The 22,073-nt window shown below is 40.8% G+C and overlaps 1 protein-coding gene across 2 annotated transcripts in view; it reads left to right on the top strand.

Moving 5' to 3' along the window:
• UNC13C (unc-13 homolog C) overlaps positions 1-22,073 on the top strand; it is a 391,633-nt gene that overhangs the window by 314,148 nt on the left and 55,412 nt on the right. For both annotated transcript variants that reach the window (XM_030578419.1, XM_030578418.1), the window contains 2 exons: positions 12,348-12,436; positions 15,368-15,517. In XM_030578419.1, the coding sequence (XP_030434279.1) occupies positions 12,348-12,436; positions 15,368-15,517 (239 nt within the window). The remainder of the gene's footprint in view (positions 1-12,347; positions 12,437-15,367; positions 15,518-22,073) is intronic.

Consider the following 22,073-nt stretch of genomic DNA (forward strand, 5'->3'; position numbering starts at 1 on the left):
GCAGAAACAGCCACAACTGAGTTTGCATTTCCCAGCGCAGTAAATGGTTTTCACTTTCAGTATATCAGGATTCTTTCATTGTTGAGTTTGCCTGGTTAGATCTGCCCTAAGAGAGCTGTTTACTTAGAAAATATGTTCTGTTCTAAAAAACATCAAGTTTTGAAGAGATTTATAACAGTCTAGCACACATCTTTTTTTTCACCCACCTGAGTGATGTAGGTAGATCACACTCAGGTTTGGGTGTTGACTTAGTATAGGCTCCATAATAGAGAATATAATTAATTCTGGCCCAGACTGTGAACAGAAGGAACTGAGATTCCACTGATCTCTTCTGGAGGAGAGAGGGAAGGCGCATAACTCCAAGGTATCATCCTCTTTTCTATGGGACCCCACAGAATTTCTTCCCTTAGAGCTGTTTTAGGGGCAGGGCCAACATGGAAAGGAGTGGAACAGGAGACCAACCAATCCACAGCAACCAACTACTTTAGGTAATATGGACTACAGAGTCCATACTACCTAAAGGGGCATTAACTCATGCAGATGACCCTATGGAGGGGGTTAGTTCAGATGTATCAGCTCCTCCTTTGCACCTCTCCGATTCTAAAGTTATCAGGTCTTGCTCCAGATCCTGTTTGGCCTCCCAGTAACCAGTCAGTGCCCCTTAAAGACCCTCTCACCTGAGAGAGAAACAGCTTTTCCTGATTCCTGTGCCCCTTTTTCATGGGTTTCTTGCAGGAGTGGTATATGTGGCCCTCTAACTTTTATGGTTTTCCCTTGGAATGTTTGAGATTTTTGAGGTGGAGCTACACCTAAGAATAGCGGGAAATAGACCAAAGAGATTCCCCTGGGAGACAGAATATACAGATACACCCAATAAGAAGGAAAATGAAACAGTTATGGTGGTGATGCATGAAGTGCATGCTTAAATAGGAGATCTTGGGTGCTGTCTCCTGAGATGATAACATTCAGGAACTTTGCTCTTAGCAGTTTCTGTTAATGGGGCCTTTGTGCAGTACTGAACTACAAATAACAACAATGTGCATCTACACTGTAGATTATTAGTTGCTCATTCTTCAAGTTCTCTAATTGTAGTGGCTTTGCTACTGGAGTGTTTTCCTTGAGGATAAAGCTTATTTAAATAGTAATGTTGTTAAGCATTCAAAGCTAGACTGTGAAAAGCAACTAATCATTACTATCCATAGCTACGTGTTAGGAAAAGTTAGGTTGATTTATTTCGATGCACAGGAATTATTAGATAATGAAAGAACACACGTTCGACACCGTGTCGAGTCAAGCATGAGGGTTTATTACGCACAGCGCTGGCGGAGTGTCACTTTGCTTATTAGGCTCAGTGAGACACTGCTAAGCAATTGATTACAATAGATTATATAGAATGCCAGTGGGTGGAGAGAAGCAACAGGGTGGGAGTTCCCAAGCCCCTGGATAGGTTCTAGCAGCAAGACGAAATTAGCACAATAAACCAATAGTCTAAAAGATTACATAATGGCTCCGCCCATAGCTCAGGTTAACATTTGGTAATACACAGGTGTTCTCCCTCAAAATTCTCCTCTTGAATGTGTAAGTTAAGTCCTGATTTCAGGTCCATAGAAATGACGCTGCCTCTTTCCAGACAGGTTGGCCCACAGGAACATTCCTGGAGGGTGTAAAACAAAAAGAACAGTACACAGCAATGACAATTGTTTATGGTTACCCTTGTGTTTCTACATCTATGAAAGGGAGGATGCTGTAACTCATGCTATCATGTTAGGCCTCTCCCTGAACTCTGGTTGGCATTTGGGGAGTATGTAGTGTTATCTTCTTCCTGCAAAAGGGAGCAGACTTTAAGGCTTCTGTCAGTGAGTTGTGTGCCTGTAACTCCTGGTAAACCTCCCAATCACTGCTCTCCACCTGGAGTTACGCTGTCTCAGCTTATTTTATGTATAGTTGAGACAAACAAGGCTGTCTCTTGCTTATCACAGCATTCTTTAGCCATGTATTGTCCATTGTTAAGTAGGCCTCATGCCTCAGACTGGGCTGTGGAGTATGGGCCTATGTGAAAGATTGTTAACAGAGACTGTGGTCGAGATCTTACATACATGTTATTGGGATTTTGGCCCTTCAGATAAATGGTCACCAGTCCATTTCAAATCTTGTAAATGGCCAAGTCATTCTCATTGTCCATAGCTTAAAAACATGCTAAGCATTCCATTAAGACTTAACATTGTTAGATTAATATTCTTCATGTGTGTAGAATTAATGAATTGGTGCCATTGCAAGAGCCAGTAGAATGAAAGTTGAGCAATTGGAAGGGGATTTTTAGTGTCTGTTTAAAATGTTTTTCATAAGGTCTGCTCCGCCTAAAAGACTAATTAACATTTTGGATAAAGGAAGGGTTTATTAAAGAAAGATTCCACATACTCAGTCCGTCTATTAAAAGGTATTAAGCTTATAGACATCAGTAAAGCCTCCTACAGGTTCTCTAGCTAAATCAGAGAAGACCAGATTTCACATTCTTGTTATCAATAAGATAAAACACAAGCAATAAAAAAACCCTTTAAACAGTTCTGTCCTCCTCGTATACAATAAAGTATAAAAAGGGCACAAGCCCAATTTTCACAAATCCCTTTGCAAGTCACCTCTAAGTCCTGCATTAAGGTTTTAAATTAGGTCTTTGAGTGAATTTCAGGTCAAGTCCTTGTTCAGTTTAGGGAATTTACCGGGAGTAAGGCATGAAGAAAGAACTCAAGATTTTGCCCTCAGTGATGAAGTGAAGCATAAAATACTTCACCTGCATAGCCCATATTCAATGTTATGTTTTCCTGTCAAGTGAATTTCTTGAAGGAAAGTGCATTCATGTTCAACTTTTTTCTTTTCAAAGTGCCACTAAAACGTTTCCCCTTGAATTGGAATTCTGAATTCCTAAACATTCCAAGAACAAACTCTACTGGCCAGTTTGCCTTATTGAACTAGTACATACAAAGAAACAAAACAATCAATAAAGCCTGTCAATGGTTTCCTAGCAAAGTGAAAATATAGTTACCTGTTGAGCTCATGGAAGGCACAACAAAACAGATATGATTTTCAGCAGAAAACAAGACCTTATATTGGTTAAAGCAAAACTAATTTTATACAAAATTGAAAGCTGTTAATCTCTTCAAGTCTACATCATGAAAGAGTGTTCAGCAAGTTTGCCTATCAAATGGTGCAATGAAAACTCTATAATAGAACAACAATCCCCACATTCAAAGCAGGACTGTTGGGAATGACAGGCCAGGGAACTCCATAAACAGAGAAAAACACTCAGCCACTAGCCATTAATATAAAATTCTCAGAAGTGTGTGTGTGTGTGTGTGTGTGTGTGTGTATCTGTATTGCAGAAATACAAATTAGCCTACTGAGAAGGGTACTGGAAGAAAAAAAAAAGTTGCTCCCTAATCAAAACAAGATTAATCTCTCACAGTGAAAAAAAGAGGTAGGAGCATGGGAACTGAAGCACAATTTTTTTTATCAATACAATAGGCAAGTGTAAGAAACCACATATGTAGGAAATTTGCTTTAGCGCCTTATCACATTACCCAGGGTACAATCTGGGCTATTAGATAGCTATGTCCTCTCAGTTCTCTACCTGGGGTGCATTTTACACTGCTTCATTGTGAAAGCAGCCACTCCTGGTCTGTTCACACAGTCTTCAGCATGTCAGTTAGCCCCAGATATACTGAAGAGTTCTTCAGCCAGTCAGACACTTTTGCATTATACTGCAAAGCAACACCAGCAAAATCCCAGACTTTCCCCCAGAAGTTTGTCTCTTGTACTGCACAAGCCCTGTTATCTCAAATGGAGCTCCCCAAACACTTCAATTAAAAAACACTGGATTAGATAAAACAATAAAACAATTTTTTTAGCTACAGAAAGCTAGATTTTAAGTGATTACAAGTTATGAGGCATAAAGGTCAAAATTGATTACAAAGAAATAAAAGGTAAAATGCAAGCTAATGCCTAATTTAACAAGCTAAGTGTATTTAAAGCAAAAAGGTTTCTCCCACCATATGCTTACAGCAGTCTGACTGGATTTCTTTCAGCCATGACCAGTTCAATGATGTTTCTTTTATCTTTCAAGTGTTGTTGACACCATGATTAGGGATGAGCAGAGAGAGGTGATTTGGGGCCTCTGTTCTTCATTTTTATATCTCTTCCTCCTCTTTGAGAATCATTTCCATCTGGGATTCAAGCAACAGTCTGTTTGCACAGGAACTTCCAGCTGTTCCATTGCGAAGATGTAAATTTCTCACTCACAACCTTCTTCCTGCCAAAGAATGGCTATTTAACCAGGTGATACTCCATTTGATGATGGTGACACCTAGCTGGGTTGCTGACTAGCCTTTTGTCTCTGAGGAATTGGTTTGAAGCTGTCATCCAAACTTGAAACATGTCTTATACAGTAGAACTTTATAAGTTTACATAAAATGTTGCCACACATTTTACCAGGACAATAATGTTTAGCAGACTGAGTTTTCAAATGATACCTCACAAGTCATACTTTGTATGAAATGTATCATTGTCTTATAAAAGTGGTGAACATAAGGATATTGACTGTCACACCGCTGTTTGTTTTAGTATAAAGGAGGATGGCCAAGAATCCATGCTAAATTATTAGTGAAAATCGAAGGTTCTGCTGAGTCCTAAAAAAAATAAATGTGCATCCTGCAGTTTCCTGTGCAAACTCTAGCAAATTTACAGTTAACAAGGTTGTCTCCTTAGTAGCACATTTTGTTTCAGGTTAAATTTCAGATGGGAATAGCTGACCCATTGTATAGAAAGCAGCCATGCAGAATTCACAGGCTCTTTGACACATTTCCAAGCTTTGGACATTTTAAAACTTTGTGACAGTTTTAGGCGGGTAGTATCTTGAAATCAAATAAAGATGTACAAATATTTCTTGAATTTTTTAGTTCTGCAAATTTATTCTGCCTATATTTAACATTCAGAATTAGTCCAACCACTAATGATATATTTAATAATCTTGAATTAATGCAACTTTATGAAATGTGCCAACTAATTTTAAGTAACTGTGTTCTGTTTTGGGTAAAAAATAACTATTATTTAAGGAAGAGTTAATGAGGCAGAAACATTTATCAAGATGGGAATATTATGTAAATTAAGAATTGATAGGAAAAAAGTGTTTGACGTTAACCTGTTAACAACCGTTTCCATGGCTGATACAAAATTTGCTATGGTCATGAGGCCACAACACTTAACAATTAATCAGATTACCAGTTTCTTTCGGGATTCAGCCCACATGCTGCATAGAACTATGAATGAACCCAAGCAGCTGGGGAATGAATGGGTCATGCATTCATGTTCCATTTTTTAAATAGATTTGAAAAGTTAGGGCCCACTGATTATTTTGTCTTCTCTCTATGACAGTCTGTTCCACCAATAATTTACTCTTTTCCTTAAAAGAGGGATAGTCGTTGGACTTCATTTCCATCTCCATCAAACTGTCAGAAGCACATCAGACCAGACTTCACACTTCATCACCTGTTAAAGAATAAAAACCTATACCAGACACTTGATTTTTGGATATCCACTACTCCTTATGCAATACCCTCTGAATGTGGTGGATGATCTATATCAAAAGGTGTCTGATCCACCATAATACTCCCTTTAGCAGCTCTTGCAATGGCCACAGAGAGAGTGCATTGTGGTAGCTACCCCAGCATGCAAGTGGCTACAACGTGCTTTTCAAATGTGGGGGATGTGGTGGAGTGTGACAGAGAGTATGTTGTGTGTATGTGGGGGGAGAGAGAGTGGGTTTTGGGGGGGCTGAGAGCATGTCAGCAAGCTGTCTTGTAAGTTCAGACAGTAGCAGACATCCCCTTTTCTCCCCACACACACATCTCTCTCTCACACACAGCATTCCACAATAATGGTTGCTTTGTTCTGGAGCAGATACGCATGCTGGCTGTCAAACGGAGCTTTCAAAGGGCATATCCAAAACAATGACAAGAGTGGCCACTTGACTTAAGGGGATTATGGGAGGTTTCTGGAGGCTGATCAGAGTACAGTAATGCAACACCTCGTTCACACTGACGTTGGGGCGCTCCAGCGGGGGCGCATCAAACGTTATTCTACTCACCGAGATGGAGTACCAGGAGCACTTTAGCCGTGGAGTCAGAGCACTCTACATGCCTTGCCAGTGTGGATGGGTAGTGAGCTAGTGCGCCCGGGGCTCCTTTAATGTGCTGTAACTCTCAAGTTTAGCCAAGACCAGAGTTACTCCAGAGATAACTTTGGCCCTTGAAATCAATCATTTGTTGGCAGTTGAAGTCTACGCAACTCTGAAAGTGTAGGAGTCAATCTTCTTAAAATGTTAGTACAAGTAACATTAGCACAAGAAAAGCTTACATGGGTTTTATAAAATTCTTCTATCTGTGTTCTTATCCCGCACTGCTCCCTGTAGTATCTTAGCGCCTATGTCTTGGCATTTATGTGGTCATCTGCAACAACAGTGTGTATGGGCAAAGATGTTGCCTGATTGGTTACTGCTCTATTAGGAGACAGTGTGGCCTAGTGTATAGAACACTGGACTAGGGCTAAGGAGAATTGGGTTCTCTTCCTGGCTCTGCCACTCCACTACTGTTACCTTGGGTAGTTGCTTCATCTCTCTGTACCTCTGTTTCCCTATCTGTAAAATGAGGATGAGACACCTCCTTTGTGAAGTGCTCTGACACTAACAGGTGAAAAGCACTCTGTGTGAACTAGGTATTATTATTACATTGCGTAGAGTGTCCTATAATACCAAACTAGCACAAGCCCTGCGGTTCGTCAGTGCCATGAATTGAGAACACCCTGGCTTTGCTACACTACATTCCCTACATAAAAACTTTCCTAAAAACAAGCAAATGTTATATGTCATGTTATATGCCACATGTCAGTACAACTTGTTGAAAGTAGTGGCAAAATAATAGACCTTTTATAAGTACAAAAATTCTCTTGTAAGATTGTTGTGATTTTATATTGCCAGTATTGTGCCACTGTCTCAAAATTTAGTCACATTGTGGACTTGAGTGTTTTAGAACAGTTAAGGAAATGACGGTAATGCACTGTAATTGCTTTCCATTTCCACTGAACGTTGTTATTTAAGTTACTTTGTTTTTTTAGTAATGCAACGTGTGCTTTGCATGTTAACAAACAAATGGATTGACATATCCATAAAAGATAAATGACCTGATGCGCTGATATACTTTGGTGCGGTACACCACTCCCCCAGTACAAAACTTCCTGAAAGCCAGCTTAGCCAGCCACTGGATCAGCTCTGGGCCTAGGAGGATCCTTTGAAAGTGTGGAGCCATAGGGTATGTCTACACAGTAAAGAAAGACTCGCGTCTGATCCATGCCAGATAACTTGGCTCACTGGGCTTGGGTTGTGGGGCTGTTTCACTGCAGCGTAGACTGCTGGGCTCAGCCTGGAGGCCAAACTCTGGGACCCACAGGGTTCTAGAGCCCAGGCTCCAGCCCAAGCCCGAAAGCCTAAACAGTAAAGAAACAGCTTCACAGCCCAAGGTCAGTGGGCCCAAGTCAGCTGACACAGGCCAGCCACCGGTTTTTCTTTGCTGTGAAGACAAACCCATAGAGGCTGCTCAGCTACACCCACCCCCACCCTGTGAGCCCAGCAGTAGGCATGGGTGAGGTAAATGCAGCAAGACTGCTGTCTGAAGGCCGCACTAATTTATGTTGGGGACCTGGCTGACATTTAAAGAGCCCGAGATAAGGTGAGTGAAAAGTGCACATCTTGGTTACAACCCAGATTATTGTTTTGTCCCATGAAGTATTCACTGTTATTAAACCAAAATAACTTGATGGTACCTCCAGATTTTGTAATCCTATAATCCTGAACTCATTGAATTGCCTATAGATGTATAACATATATCCAGCCAAGGAATGTAACTCTTTATATTCCACTTCTTTGAATGGCATTGCACTGATAAGCATGGCCTATGCGTATGCAGAAGGCTGGATTTTCTATCCATGGACCTCCAGTTTTGCATGCACAAACTTTTTCTTGCACTTTGAAAGCACAAACATTTGCTAAGAATTTTAAAACTTGCACACACTGTTTAAATATTCTAAGATCAGTGCAGAGTCAAAAGTTAGCATTTGCACCAACAAAACAATTTTGGCCAAGCAGTGTCCTGTTCCAGATAAATTTAGTAAGTGCATTACATTTATTGGTCTGTCATGATTGGTTATCATAACACCCACTCTTTCAAACTAATTGCATTCGGCTTTGTGGTCTTAGTTGCAAAGAGTGGGAGAAGATGGTTTTCTAACTTTTTTGTTTGCATGCCAGGGCTCTGGCAAGGAGTTTTGAAAACCATGCCTGCTTAGTATATCCTGTTCCATATAAAATATACCACATTCAGTGTGAATGCTCATATGTACAATTTAATATTTGCTATATGTCACAGGGGTTGGCAACCTTCGGCTCGCAGCCCATTAGAGTCATCCACTGGCAGGCCATGAGACATTTTGTTTACATTGACCGTCCTCAGGCATGGCTCCCCGCAGCTCCCAGTGGCCACAGTTCACCATTCCCAGCCAATGAGAGCTGCGGGAAGTGGGGTGAGCCACAGGGACATGCTGGCTGCCACTTCCCATAGTTCCCGTTGTTTGAGTGAATATTCAAGTGCAAGTGCTTAAAATCTTTTTTCCATGGGTATAGATCCATCACTCAAATGTTCACAAAAAGTAAAAACAAAGGGGAGGCAATGCTTTCATTGAATTCATTTCTAGATATTGAGCAACTAGTCACAGAAAATTCTTTGTATTACTCAGCCAACTCTAATATTGATTCCCAGTATGAATTATTCAATGAGATTAGGTTTCAGAGTGGTAGCTGTGTTAGTCTGTATCAGCAAAAACAACGAGGAGTCCTTGTGGCACCTTAGAGACTAACAGATTTATTTAGGCATAAGCTTTCATGGGCTAAAACCCACTTCATCAGTTGCATGGAGTGGAAAATACAGTAGGCAGGTATATATAGAGAGTACATGAAAAGATGGGAGTTGCCTTACCAAGTGGGGTGTCAGTGATAATGAGACAATACAATTAAAGTGGAAGTGGGCTGTTCTCAACAGTAGAATATCAAGGGAGGAAAAATCACTTGATGATGTGTTGGATTGACAGCTTGACAGAGCTAGAACGGACCCAGAAGTCACCTACTACAGGACAGGCCCAACAAAGTAACAGAACACCACTATCCGTCACCTTCAGCTACAAACTAAAACCTCTCCAGCACATCATCAAGGATCTACAACCTATGCTGAAGGACAATCCCTCACTCTCACAGACCTTGGGACACAGGCCAGTCCTTGCTTACAGACAGCACCCCAACCTGAAGCAAATACTCACCAGCAACTACACACCACACAACAAAAACACTCACCCAGGAGTCTATCCCTGCAACAAACCCTGTTGCCAACTCTGTCTGCATATCTATTCAAGGGACACCATCATAGGACCTAGCCACATCAGCCACAACGTCAGGGGCTTGTTCACCTGCACATCTACCAATGTTATATATGCCATCATGTGCCAGCGATGCCCCCCTGCCATGTACATTGGCCAAACCGGACCGTGTCTGAGCAAAAGAATAAATGGACAGAAATCAGACATCAAGAATTATAACATTCAAAAACTGATTGGAGAACACTTCAATCTCCCTGGACACTCAATAACAAACTTAAAAGTGTCAATTATTCAACAAAAAACTTCAAAAACAGATTCCAACAAGAAACTGCAGAACTGGAATTAATTTGCAAACTGGACATAATCAAATTAGACCTGAATAAAGACTGAGAGCAGATGGGTAACTACAAAAACTAATTTCCCCATACTAATTTCCCCTTACTGTTACTCACCCCTTCTTTTCAACTGTTTGAAATGGACCACCCAGATTACATTGGCCTCATTACCACTACAAAAGTGATTTTTCCTCCCTTGCTATTCTACTGTTGAGAATAGCCCATTTCCACTTTAATTGAATTGTCTCATTAGCACTGACCCCCCACTTCGTAAGGCGACTCTCATCTTTTCATGTACTGTGTATATATCCCTGCCTATTGTATTTTCATAGAATCATAGAATATTAGGGTTGGAAGAGACCTCAGGAGGTCATCTAATCCAATCCCCTGCTCAAAGCAGGACTACTCATACATCTGATGACATAGGTTTTAGCCCACAAAAGCTTATACCTAAATACATTTGTTAGTCTCTAAGGTGCCACAAGTACTCCTCGTTGTATTTTCAATTAGATTAATTTGTTTTTCCCAGCCATACTTACTAAGGAAAAAGATCATTAAGGAAGAAGTTTGCACTGTCAGTAAAACCATGTTTTACTGTAGGAGAAAGACCTCTCTGAACTGTCCAGTGGGTAAATATCAGAGCAACGTTAATGAGTTTCTTAGATTAAAAAAGTTTGGTCCAAGCCACAAGGTTTGAGTCCAAGTTTCCTCATCCAGACTTTTGGTTCAGTCTATTACAGAGGGAGGACCAACTGCAAAGTTTGGATCTGGGTCCACTTGAACTTCTCCAAACTTCAGAGGTGTTTGCTTCCAGGGTTTTGGTTTGAGCTCACAAACTTCTTTGTTGTTTACATTCCCTTGCTTGTATTATCAAATTGATAATGGGTATGCATTTCTTAACTTTAAGTACATAAGTAGTCCCATGGAGGCCCTACTCAATGGGACTAGCTGATGTTCATAGTTAAGTACAGACTTTGCTGTGGCCTATATAGTAACCCCACTCTTTCATTATTTCAGATTTTTGTTTAAAAAAATGATTATCTCTGATTTTCTGTGCTTGTAAAAAATAAATCTAGCAATAATATCATGACTGATTGACTTTGAGGCACCCATTCACTATAAGAAGAGGCTGAGTGGTCTTTTGGTTAACACAGTGCTAACAGTAGGGAAATCTGGGTTGTTGTCTGTGCTCTGTCACTGCTGTCCTGTGTGACCTTGGTTAAGTCACCTATCTGTACTGTACTGTAGGTTCTCAACCTCTAAAATGCAGATAATAATGCTTACCTGTTTTACAAAAGTGTTCTGAAGCACTCAGGAACTAGAGTAATGAACCTGTTCATAAATAAAACAAAAAATAAATACAAATACAGACAAGCATGATTATGTATTTCCTCCAAATGCAAAATTTCCTTTGAAATCATTGGGACTTCTGCATATGGAATTACTTCAGGATTAGGTGCAATATGTGACAATTATCATTAAAGACTATTCAATTACATTTAAATGTAGATTAACCAAAGAAGAGGAAGTCAGTTATTAATTCATATTTAAATGAACTATGCTGACATTCTTTTAATCACTCGTATACTATGATGGTCACAACTATTTTTTTTCTAAATTCCAAGATTCAAGGAGACAAAAATCTAGATTTTTTTTTTAATTTCAAAGTATTATTTAAAATGATTTCTGATAGAGATTTGAAAAAGAATGCATTACAGGTAAAATGTCCGTGCATGGATCACTAGCCCTGTACTTTAGAAGAGATGTAAATGTAAAATTAATTCTCTCCTGCTCCCTCATTTCCCCCTAAGGTGAGAAAGAACCTGTATTAAAGATACAACGGCACTTTTTCCTGATTCCACCACAGAATTTTATTGCACTGTGCTTGAGAGAAAGCTATTTTGGGCCAATGTGTGTCTTAGTTGCTTTAAGGAATACAATGAAGGAATAAAGGTTACTAGATTCCCCTCCCTCTTTTCCTATAAGTAGAAACAGCAGGGGTGGTCCTCAAGGCATCGTCCTCATTGCCAGATATTCTAGTCCAAGCTGCATTAGTGGAAACACTGTGAAAACACCTTCAATGTACATTTTAAAAAGTGCCACCTACAAAAGAGTAATAGGTACAAAAAAATAAAACCAGTTGGTTATTAAAACAAGCACTGTCGACCTTTTCATACATGATCCTCTTGTTATCGCTAGCATATACCGCCTTTGCTGAGGTGATTTCTGAAATTCTAAATATCTTGTGAACTGTTAACACTTTCTATATCAATCCCATAGTACCATTAATGATACTCTTGTTTTCTTGGAAGGTAATTCTTCCTTATTTCATTTGAACAATTTATTTCTGCATTGTTAGTGCTACACTAATTGGACATTAAGGCTAATTGAACATTTCCTATTCTAGTTGGTGTTTTCATATTTGTTTTCTAGTAGTGTAGTATAATGAATGTATGTAATGCCTAATCCATTAATTGTAACAGAGAAATAGACTGCATGTGAGAAGGATGCAGAAAAATAACATTACTCATAATCTCTTTCCAGCTGGATCCTGACGCTAGTGTTGTTCTCAAAGAACTTCAGGTGAAACTCAGTAACGTACTGGATGAGCTCAGCATTGCCTATGGTGCAAGGTAATAAACGTACTTAAAGAATTTGTGCTACAGTGATGGCAACCATTAAAAACACTCCATTGTGCCTCAAACCAGGCAGATGTGCATAGCCAAAAGCCAATCCATTGACTAGACTGGGTGAGTGTACGTCTTTTCACATACAGCTTGCTCCAGTGTAGCAAGAGCCACTGCATGTATATGTATGTGTCTCTGGCTGGCTGTACGTTTTGGAAAATACAGCAGTATCCTCACCTCCAAAGGACACTAAAACTAGTGTGTGGGCATGAATGGGTTATAGTGACATAGCTGGAAACTTTACTTTCTGCTTTTGGAAGATAAAAATGGCTTGATTTGTTCTTAACTAATACAACGTTCAACCTCTCTTTTACTGTGTGTGTATTTTGATTCCCTGAGACTGACAGCTTTGTCCAGTGGCTTGCCCCGGTCAGGTAGCCTGTCTGAATTGCCCCTTCTTCAAATGGTCACTGTGAAGCCCTCTTGAGTCATTTGCTCTACCAGTGTCTGGTCTGCTGGAATCCGCTAGTGAGCCTTACTCTTGAATCAGTGTGCATGCTGCTGGCTGAATGCGGCTTGCACTGTACCAGCAACATAGCTGAGTCTTGCTATCGGAAGCAAAAACCATAGGACTGTTTTTGTGTTTGCTTGAAAAGGAATATAAGAGAGAGTGATTGTTCAGGGAATCTGCAATGGTGGGAGGAAGGTGAAAGTTTTAGTTGCTCAGTAACAGTTAATGCCATAGACATACAGTCTGTGCATACTGTTTTCCTTTTCGGTGTGTGGCTTCATTAACTATGGAAAAGGATGGTTTGAATAAATACAATTGAGGAAGAGTCATGGCTGCCTCAGATCATTAATAGGCTGAGACAACCCAAATAATAGGGAAAATTAAGTGATTTAGTAAGAAGGGAAAATGTCAGCCAAGAATTAAATGGATGATACCTGTACTAGCTCCCTGTGGTCTCTTCTCTCCCTGTCTTAAAAGGTCACTGTTAACTAGATGAAGCCCCATTGGTGACTTTTCCTAAAATTAGTATAATCTTCTGGGTGAAATAGTTTTTTAATTTAAAGAGAATATCTATTACTTTGTTAAGATAAGAATGAGTGGTCATAATGGCTTATATTTTTCACTCTTTCGCAGAAAAGCCAGGCAAATTAGCACAAGTCATCCAACAGCCCTCATTCCCATTGCCAAAGTTGGTCAAAATGTCCCCAGTTTGGCTTTGTGCATTTCTCATGTGCTTTCTTCTCCCTTAAATTGGTCCATAATTTGTGCCTGTGACACCATCTAACCAAAAATCAGCACAAGGGCACCCTGATAGCTTCATAGCCTTACTCTGAAGAAAACCAAGAAAAACTTCTCTAGGAGGCCTTCTGCCACCTCTGAGTCTTATCTCATTCTTTTAGAGGCTGCCCACGTGGCCATGCGGAGCTAATAAGTGTGGCAGCAGTTTGCTCAGGATGGAGTTGTCTATAGCACCAAACAGAATGTTGCCTCAACTAATTGTGGTTGAACAAGATGCAGCAGTTTGGGTACTAGAGCAAACCCACTGCCTGCATAATCTGAATGAGAAAAGAGGTGGCTTTAAGAGCAGCACCGGCAGCCAGAAGAATTCTGAGGATGAACTGGAAAAGCAACTGTGCCATGCATTGGTTTTTGGGGCTCCCCTTTATTCATTTCAAAGTTGGTTTCTGAGTAGATGTCACTGGAAAAGCCTTCTGTCTTCTTGGCAATCAGATGTGTTCATGTGGTTTTTTGTGTTAGGTTTTTGTGGTGAAGCACAGTAGCTGGGAGTTTTCAGTCTGTTTTCACTTAGCTTGTTTGTTCTTTTACTAATTGTTTTTTGGTAGATTCTTTAGCTACAGGCTTATCTATTCAATTTGTCTATGAATGCATTTAGAATTGATTATCATATTTATTGCCCCAGTGGTACTTGTGGTACTTTTACTTCTCAGAGGCTGACTCTGAATACTCAGTTTTGCACTGCTTAAATGTACCAATCGATGTCCCCACTATGGCCATACTGCCCCTGTGTCACTCCTAGATTTTCTGTCAGGCAGATGCTGCTATATCGGAAGAAAATTGAACCTCTAGAAAAACAAGAAATGAACTAAATCGGTAAACTTACTTTGTGGGGAATTGAGAACAACTTCCACTCCCACACTTGTAAACAGAACTAGTTTATAGAGACCTATCAGTCCCCCATCTCCTCTAGTTTTTCAGCTGTGTGGAAGTCAATTCTTCTGAATCGAAAATCTGTTCCCACTTCTAAATTTAAAATGCCAAACATTCCCATAAAATGCATCTGGCATAGAGGTTATGAAGCAGTCCAAATATTTTTACTCTCTTAACTAGGTACAAAGTAGTAAACAAAACTTTGCTGTGTTGGCATATGAGTCATGAGAAGAAAAAGTCCAGTTTAGCCAGCTAGGACAAATTGCTAGAAATCTTGTTAATTTCTACCTTGAAGGAGGATATTGACACCAAATGAATATAAAATTTACCAAAAAGAGAGAATATTTTACAATATATGTCTTTAATCCCCTCGTACCAAAACTAAAAGCAAGAATAATTGTGCTGGCTAACACTGATGTCTACCTTAACAGCCAGTCATACCTCAGTAAAGTCTCTGATTCACCTTCTTATTGTGTAATTCCTATCAGAAAATAGTTACTAGGTCTCCTGTAGGGATAGGGACAATGTAAAAGGAAAACAAAACACAAATGTCAATGGTGAGTATATTATTTGGCCTTATACCATCTATAACTCTTCAGAAATAGTTATTTTCAGTTTCTAAAGCATACAGTGCCTTAAGCTTGTGGGCTTCATATCTGCTCACAAATGATTTTGTGTTCATCGATGAAGTTGATGGAGCAGAATCTAAATAGTCATCTTCTGTCGTATAATTCCTCCACTCTCTTTTTTCTCTTTAGTTTTCAGCTTGTTGTTGAGGAGTGTGTGAGACAGATGAGCTTTGAGCTAAATCAGATGAGAGGAAATGGAAACATATCGGCCAATAAGAACAATGCAGCTATCGATGCTGAGATTGTGCTGCGACCTCTCATGGATTTTCTGGACAAAATGTAAGTGTGGAGTAAAAAGGAGTAATTTTAAATTGCTGGATGCCAAGGAATTTTATTTTAAAAATTACTAAGAATATTAGGTCCTGTTTTGGCATATCATGGATAGTTAAAAAGTTGATAGTTGGGCGAAGTACGCAATCTAAATTTTATGAAATCAGTTACTTATAAAAAGCCATTTAAGTAGCTATTTTAAATCAGGACAATTGACCTATATTAAGAATCTTAATCCATTGAAATCCCACAATTTCTTTATTTACCAGTGCTTACTCCCTGTCTCCTTTCCAGGAATACATAGTCTAACCCAGGGGTCGGCAACCTTCGGCACGTGGCCCATCAGGGCACAAGACTTTTATGCATAGCCCCCTGCAGCTCCCAGTGGCCATAGTTCACCATTCCTGGCCAATGGGAGCGGTGGGAAGCGGTGTCCAGCACGTCCCTGTGGCCTGCACCACTTCCCACAGCTCCCATTAGCCGGAAACGGTGAACCATGGCCACTGGGAGATGCAGGGGGCCGTGCCTGCAGATGGTCAACATAAGCAAAATGTCTTGCGACCCGCCAGTGGATTACCCTGATGGGCCGTGTGCTGAAGGTTGCTGACCCTGGTCTAACCATTTGGTAATTAACAGGAGAATCTATTTGTCTTAAATTACAATGGCATTTCCATGTCTCAACAAAATTATTACAACATTTTTTAATTCTAATCCCTTGGTAATGTTTTAGTTAATTTTCTCTCACCAATCCATGCTGAAGTATTGGGGAGGTTTTTCCTGGGTTGGTTTCCTCTTCAGTCTTCTCCGTTCTTTTTTCATCTGTCAGTACTCGCATGCTTGTACAGATGGGCAGGATGTGTTGTGCAGAGCATGCTGTTTAAGCATGATAGCTGGGTGAAGGAAGTGGGATGGCAGGGCTCACTTCAGAGTTTTTTAATATCCTTCTTCCTGTTTCCAGGGAATTTTATGAAAACACACCTCTTTCAGACTTGCATAGATTCAAAGTTGATTGCTCTCATTCTTTCACTGGCTCCATGCCCTAGGGGTTGGCTTAGGTGACACCTTCAGCTCCTGAACATGCAGTCTGCCTAATGAACATGCAACACTATAATTGCCTTTGGTTTGGTTTGGCTTGGTTTTTTGTGGGGAGAAAGCATCAGATAATTTTTAACATTAATTTTAACTTTTTTTTTATTTAGTCCATTATGTGAGATAGTCATTCAATTTTATTAGCGTTTGACAGGAAATGAAATTCTGATTTCAGAAATTCTGAACACTTCTTTTCATTATAGTTAAAATTGAGTGTACTTAAATTTAAACTTAAGTACACTCACTTCTCACACCAGTCATTTCAAGATTCAGGAATTCTTATTGGGTTTAGTCTAAATAGTAATGAAAGAAGTTGTTTATTCTTCATAACAATTTTTGGAGAGATGATAATTCTTGTCTTCCTGAATTGGTTGAGGGAGGAGTTTGAGCATGCCAATTTAATTAATTCCCCATTATAAGAAATATTCTATACTGAAATGGCTTTTTATATTAGCAATTAGTTTAGCAAGGTCCTTAGATTTTAGGTTGGTATATAAAGCATTTTACCATTGACAATGATATTAGGAATTATATTAGGAATTATATTAGGAATTTGCATTTAACTAGCATAGTTGAAAGTCAGTCATTTCAACATTTAAGTGTTTGTCATTTCAATGTTTAAGAAAAGTTTAAAACATTTCCAACTACACACATTTTTCTCTAAAGTTTTAAGGACACAAGCAGAGGTTTTTCTTTTGAAAAAACGGGGTATAGGCTACTTTACCACGTTTTTCACCTTTTACCTCCTTTTCACAAACAGGTCTTTTCCTAAGACGTGAATCTTTTACATGGTTTGTTTTCTTGATGTGAGGATTTGTACCAAACTGCTATTTTATATAATGGGAGGTGTCCTGGTTTAGATAAGACACTTTTGCTGAACTGGCATGTCAATCTTTAATATGTGCTCATGGTTAATGCTTGGCTTTGAGGGTAATAATTGTGAAATATTGCTCAACAGATTGTAAGGTTTTCAGGTGTTATGACTGTAATGCTCAAAGGCAAAGGCTAATTCAAAGGATTAATTCATAATTGACTTTCTTCTTCGAGTGATAGTCCCCACTGTATTCCACTGTGGGGTACATATGCGCACCATGTGCCTGCAGCCAGAGATTTTGAAAGTAGTAGCTGCTGGTCTGCGCATGCATCCTGGCTCATCTTGTGCCTCTGATCAAGGGAATAAAGGGTGGGGGCAGATCGACTGTCTACTCCAGTTCCTTCTCACCGCCACATGGTCCTGGTCGGAACCTTCAGTGTCTGCAGCTTGGGCTCTGTCGTACAAAATAAGAATTATCTAGTTTGTAAGCAGTTTAAACAGTTAGAATTTTATAGTTCTTCAGCGTTTAGATTATTCTCCTGGGGGACCCCCCCCATACAACCCATTCAGGTACCAGACTATGCCGAGGACTCTGGGCTTCAAACTCTACGCTTCCTATGTGCAGTCCTTCTCAGTCATCAACAACCACCAATGCTGCCTGTACTGCCTTGGGGAAGCTCACAACACAGTGAGATTCAATATCTGCCAATCATTCCTCATCTGTGCATGAGAAGGGTGGGAACTTCATCTCTGCAAATACCTCATGGAGAAAGCCATGAGACCCCAGTCAGACCCAAGCCAGGGAACTCCCTCATACATCATCCTAATTCAGCAAGTAGTGTGCCTCCTGTTGCAAGCTCCAGCTGTGGGGCAGGAGAATCTACCCCTCAGAGGCGGGATCTCCTCAGGAAGCCAGGAAGCACTCTCATTAGCATGTGACTAAGTCATCTTCTAAATCTACTTCAAAGAAGTCTGATTCATCTCTAAGTAAGCCCATCACCTTGGCCCATGAGGACTTAGTATGTCCTAGGTCCCAGAGGCATTATGAGAAAGCCCATAAGCATTGGGCTGCATGAGTACCAGACCGCATTCCTTTGGTACGATCAACCGTGGCACCTCCAAAACCCTGGGATCCATTGACACCAATGAAATCTGATCACTGTTAACTTCGAGCATCTCCCTCACAAGAGTATTCTCAAACAAGAGTTGAACTACTTGTTGCAATGAGGAGCAATAGAACACGTCCTTCCTCAATACCAAGGGAGAGGGCTTTACTCAACTTACTTCCTACTATCTAAGAAGAAGGGCAGTTGGAGACCAATCCCGACTTCTGCCAGCTCAACCACTTCATTCCCAAACTCAGTTTTCGCATGGTCACATTAGCCTCTATAATCCAATCTTTAGAAAAGGGCTCATGGCTCTCAATATGAAGGATGCCTACTTTCACATAGACATTCATCCCACTCACAGATGATTCCTTGGATTCATGGTGGGCACCAAACATTTTCAGTACAGAGTACTCCCCTTCAGAATAGAGAGTGTTTACCAAGATATTCTCATTAGCAGCAGCCCATGTCAGATGTTGTGGACTCATTGTCTTTCCCTATCTCAACGACTGGATCCTTGTTGCCAAATCCTGCCAACATGCCTATGCATCAACTTCCATGATGCTACACCTTCTCTCCTCACTGGGAGTCAGTGTAAATGCCAAAAAAATCTGTTCTCATCCCTCCCCCCCAATAATCTCTGGTCTTCATCAGGGCAACCTTGAATTCTATCACCGCAAGAGTGTACCTGCCCAAGGACAGATTCCAGAACATGAACAATATCATAGCTTGCATCACAAGCAACCCTTAAGTACTGTTCAATACATGTCTGTCTCTCCTAAGTCATATGGCCTCATGCACCTATGTCAACCTTTAAATGTGGCTGCAGTCAGTATACTCCCCAAACCACCATTCCATGAACCCCATGGTACAATAGTGTCTTCCCTGCTATGGTGGAGAAATCCTCATCAGGTATGCATGGGCATCCCCTTTTCTCTCCAACCCTCTCTGGACAGGACTATTATTACAGATACATCCCTATTAAGTTGGGGAGCCCACGTTAACAGCCCCACAGCACAAAGTTCCTGGATATCTTGAGGGTCCAGAATGCACATCAATATCCTGGCGTTCTGAGCAGTTTGGAAGGTATATGAGTCCTTTCTTCCCTTCATCCACACTCCCTGTGTCCTTATAACATCAGACAACATTACAACTACTGTATCTTCTACACCAACAAGCAAGGAAGAGCGAGATCTGCCTCTTTGTGTGCAGGAGTCAGCCTCAGGAACTGGTGTATCGGCAATCAAATCATCCTATCAGCAGTCTACCTTCTGGGAAAGCAAAATGTGCTTGCAGACTCCCTCAGCACACATTTTCAGTCAACCACAGTGGGAGCTCGGGTACTGGACAATATTTTCACTCTATGGGGGAACCCCAACCAGGGATCTGTTCACTTCTCATGCAAACAGAAATGCACCACATACTGCTCCAGAACAACCCTAGGTCATCACTCATAGACTCATAGGTCAGAAGGGACCAATATGATCATCTAGTCTGACCTCCTGCACAAGGCAGGCCACAGAACCCTACCCATCCACTTTTATACAACCCCTAATCCAGAACTGAGTTATTGAAATCCTCAAAACTGGTTTGAAGACCTCAAACTGCAGAGAATCCACCAGCAAGCGACCCATGCCCCACGCTGCAGAGGAAGGCGAAAAATCTCCAGGGCCCCTGCCAATCCGCCCTGGAGGAAAATTCCTTCCCGACTCAAAATATGGCGATCAGCTAAACCCTGAGCACATGGGCAAGACTCACCAGCCAGCACCCAAGAAGGAATTCTCTGCAGTAACTCAGTTCCCATCCCATCCAACATCTCTCCGCAGACCATTGAGCAGACTTATCTGGTGATAATCCAAGATCAATTGCCCAAATTAAACTATCCTATCATAACATCCCCTCCATATACTTATCAAGCTTAGTCTTGAAGCCAGATAAGTCTTTTGCCCCCACTACTTCCCTCGGAAGGCTGTTCCAAAACTTCACTCCCCTAATGATTAGAAACCTTCGTCTAATTTCAAGTCTAAACTTCCTAATATCCAGTTTGTACCCATTCGTCCTCGTGCCTACATTAGAACTAAACTTAAATAATTCCTCTCCCTCCCTAACGTTAACCTCCCTGATATATTTATATAGAGCAAGCATATCCCCCTGCAGCACTCCCAGGGTGATGCTCTGCCTCCTCCTTAGTTGGACCAGCTCAGCTATGCCTTACCTCTGCTACTGCTCCTGCCACAAGTTCTATGCAAAATCTGTCAGGACAGAGCACGGGTCATCCTGATTGCCCGCTTCTGGGCCAGACAGTTTTAGTTTCCCAACCTCCTACATGGGCATCCTGACCACCAGTCATCCTCCCAACATTTCCCAAGCTCCTGACCCTGTGCAATAGCAAGATCAAGCACCCTGATCTGCATCCACTCCATCTCAGAGCTTGGTATTTTGATGGACATCATCCTTAGAACGTTCATGCTCCGTAACCGTACAAGACACATCCTCTCTAATAGTAGAAAGGACTCTGCTAGATGTTACCTAGCTAAATGGAAGTGCTTTTCTTCCTGGGTACACAAAAGAGGCATTCTCCAAGAAACTACAGATATTCCTCTCATCTTGGTCTATATTTTTTCTTTGAAGACATCAGGCTGTATTCCAATACCCACCTTCCTTCCCTTCTGCTTCAGATCTTATCTGATTTGCAGTAGAGAAGGAACTGGAGAGGTGGTCAGTCCACTCTGCCCTTTATTCTCTCAGGAAGAGACATGGGGTGAGCCTGGATGCATGCATGGATTAATGACCACTACTTTCAAATTCTCAGGCTCAGCGCATATTGTGCACATGCATAACCCACAGTGGATTACAGTTAGGGATCACACACTCAACGAACTTCCTGTTACAGGGAGTAACTGCCTTTTTTTTCTTTCTCTGAGACATAATTTTACACTGTTGTTGCTTCTAAAGGTAACGTCTTATGGGCTTTGTTTTCAGAGATTCTGAGCACTCTCAACTCCCATGAAAGTCAGTTGCAGTATCTCAGCACCTCTGAAAGTCAGTCCCTTTGTATGCTCTTCTGTTTTCCTTTTCAGAAAGTTGAGAGATTTTTACTCGCTGCTTTGTACTTTGAAAATATAATTTAAATGAGCATGTTTCCTGCTTGGGGAGTGTGAGTGATTTAAGTGGATTCCCAGAACGCCAAAACTAATAGACCTCAATTGAGCTTTTGGTGAATATTTCTTCCCAGAAGCTTACTTCTTGGACAGAGTCCAAGAAATAATGACTTGTTTTTCCACTGAGATTGCAGGCCCATGTTAGGGAAGCAGGCAGTGCATCTGAAGAAGGTGAAGACAATCTAAAAGGGCTCAAAAAGGAACTGCAAGGAGGGGAGAAGGAAATAGAAAGAGTTTTTTGTTTGCTTTCTGTAGGTTCCATGTAATATATTAAATACACCATAGAGTACTGAGGAAAATCTGGGAGAAATCTGTATACTCTGTTTATTTGGTTCTTTCTCAGTTGGCACTGGAGCTCAGTGTAACTGGCAGTGTGGAAAGTGCCCATTCTTTTC

The sequence above is a fragment of the Gopherus evgoodei genome, chromosome 10 (assembly GCF_007399415.2).
Source record: "Gopherus evgoodei ecotype Sinaloan lineage chromosome 10, rGopEvg1_v1.p, whole genome shotgun sequence".
In the NCBI taxonomy this organism is placed as follows: Eukaryota; Metazoa; Chordata; order Testudines; family Testudinidae; genus Gopherus; species Gopherus evgoodei.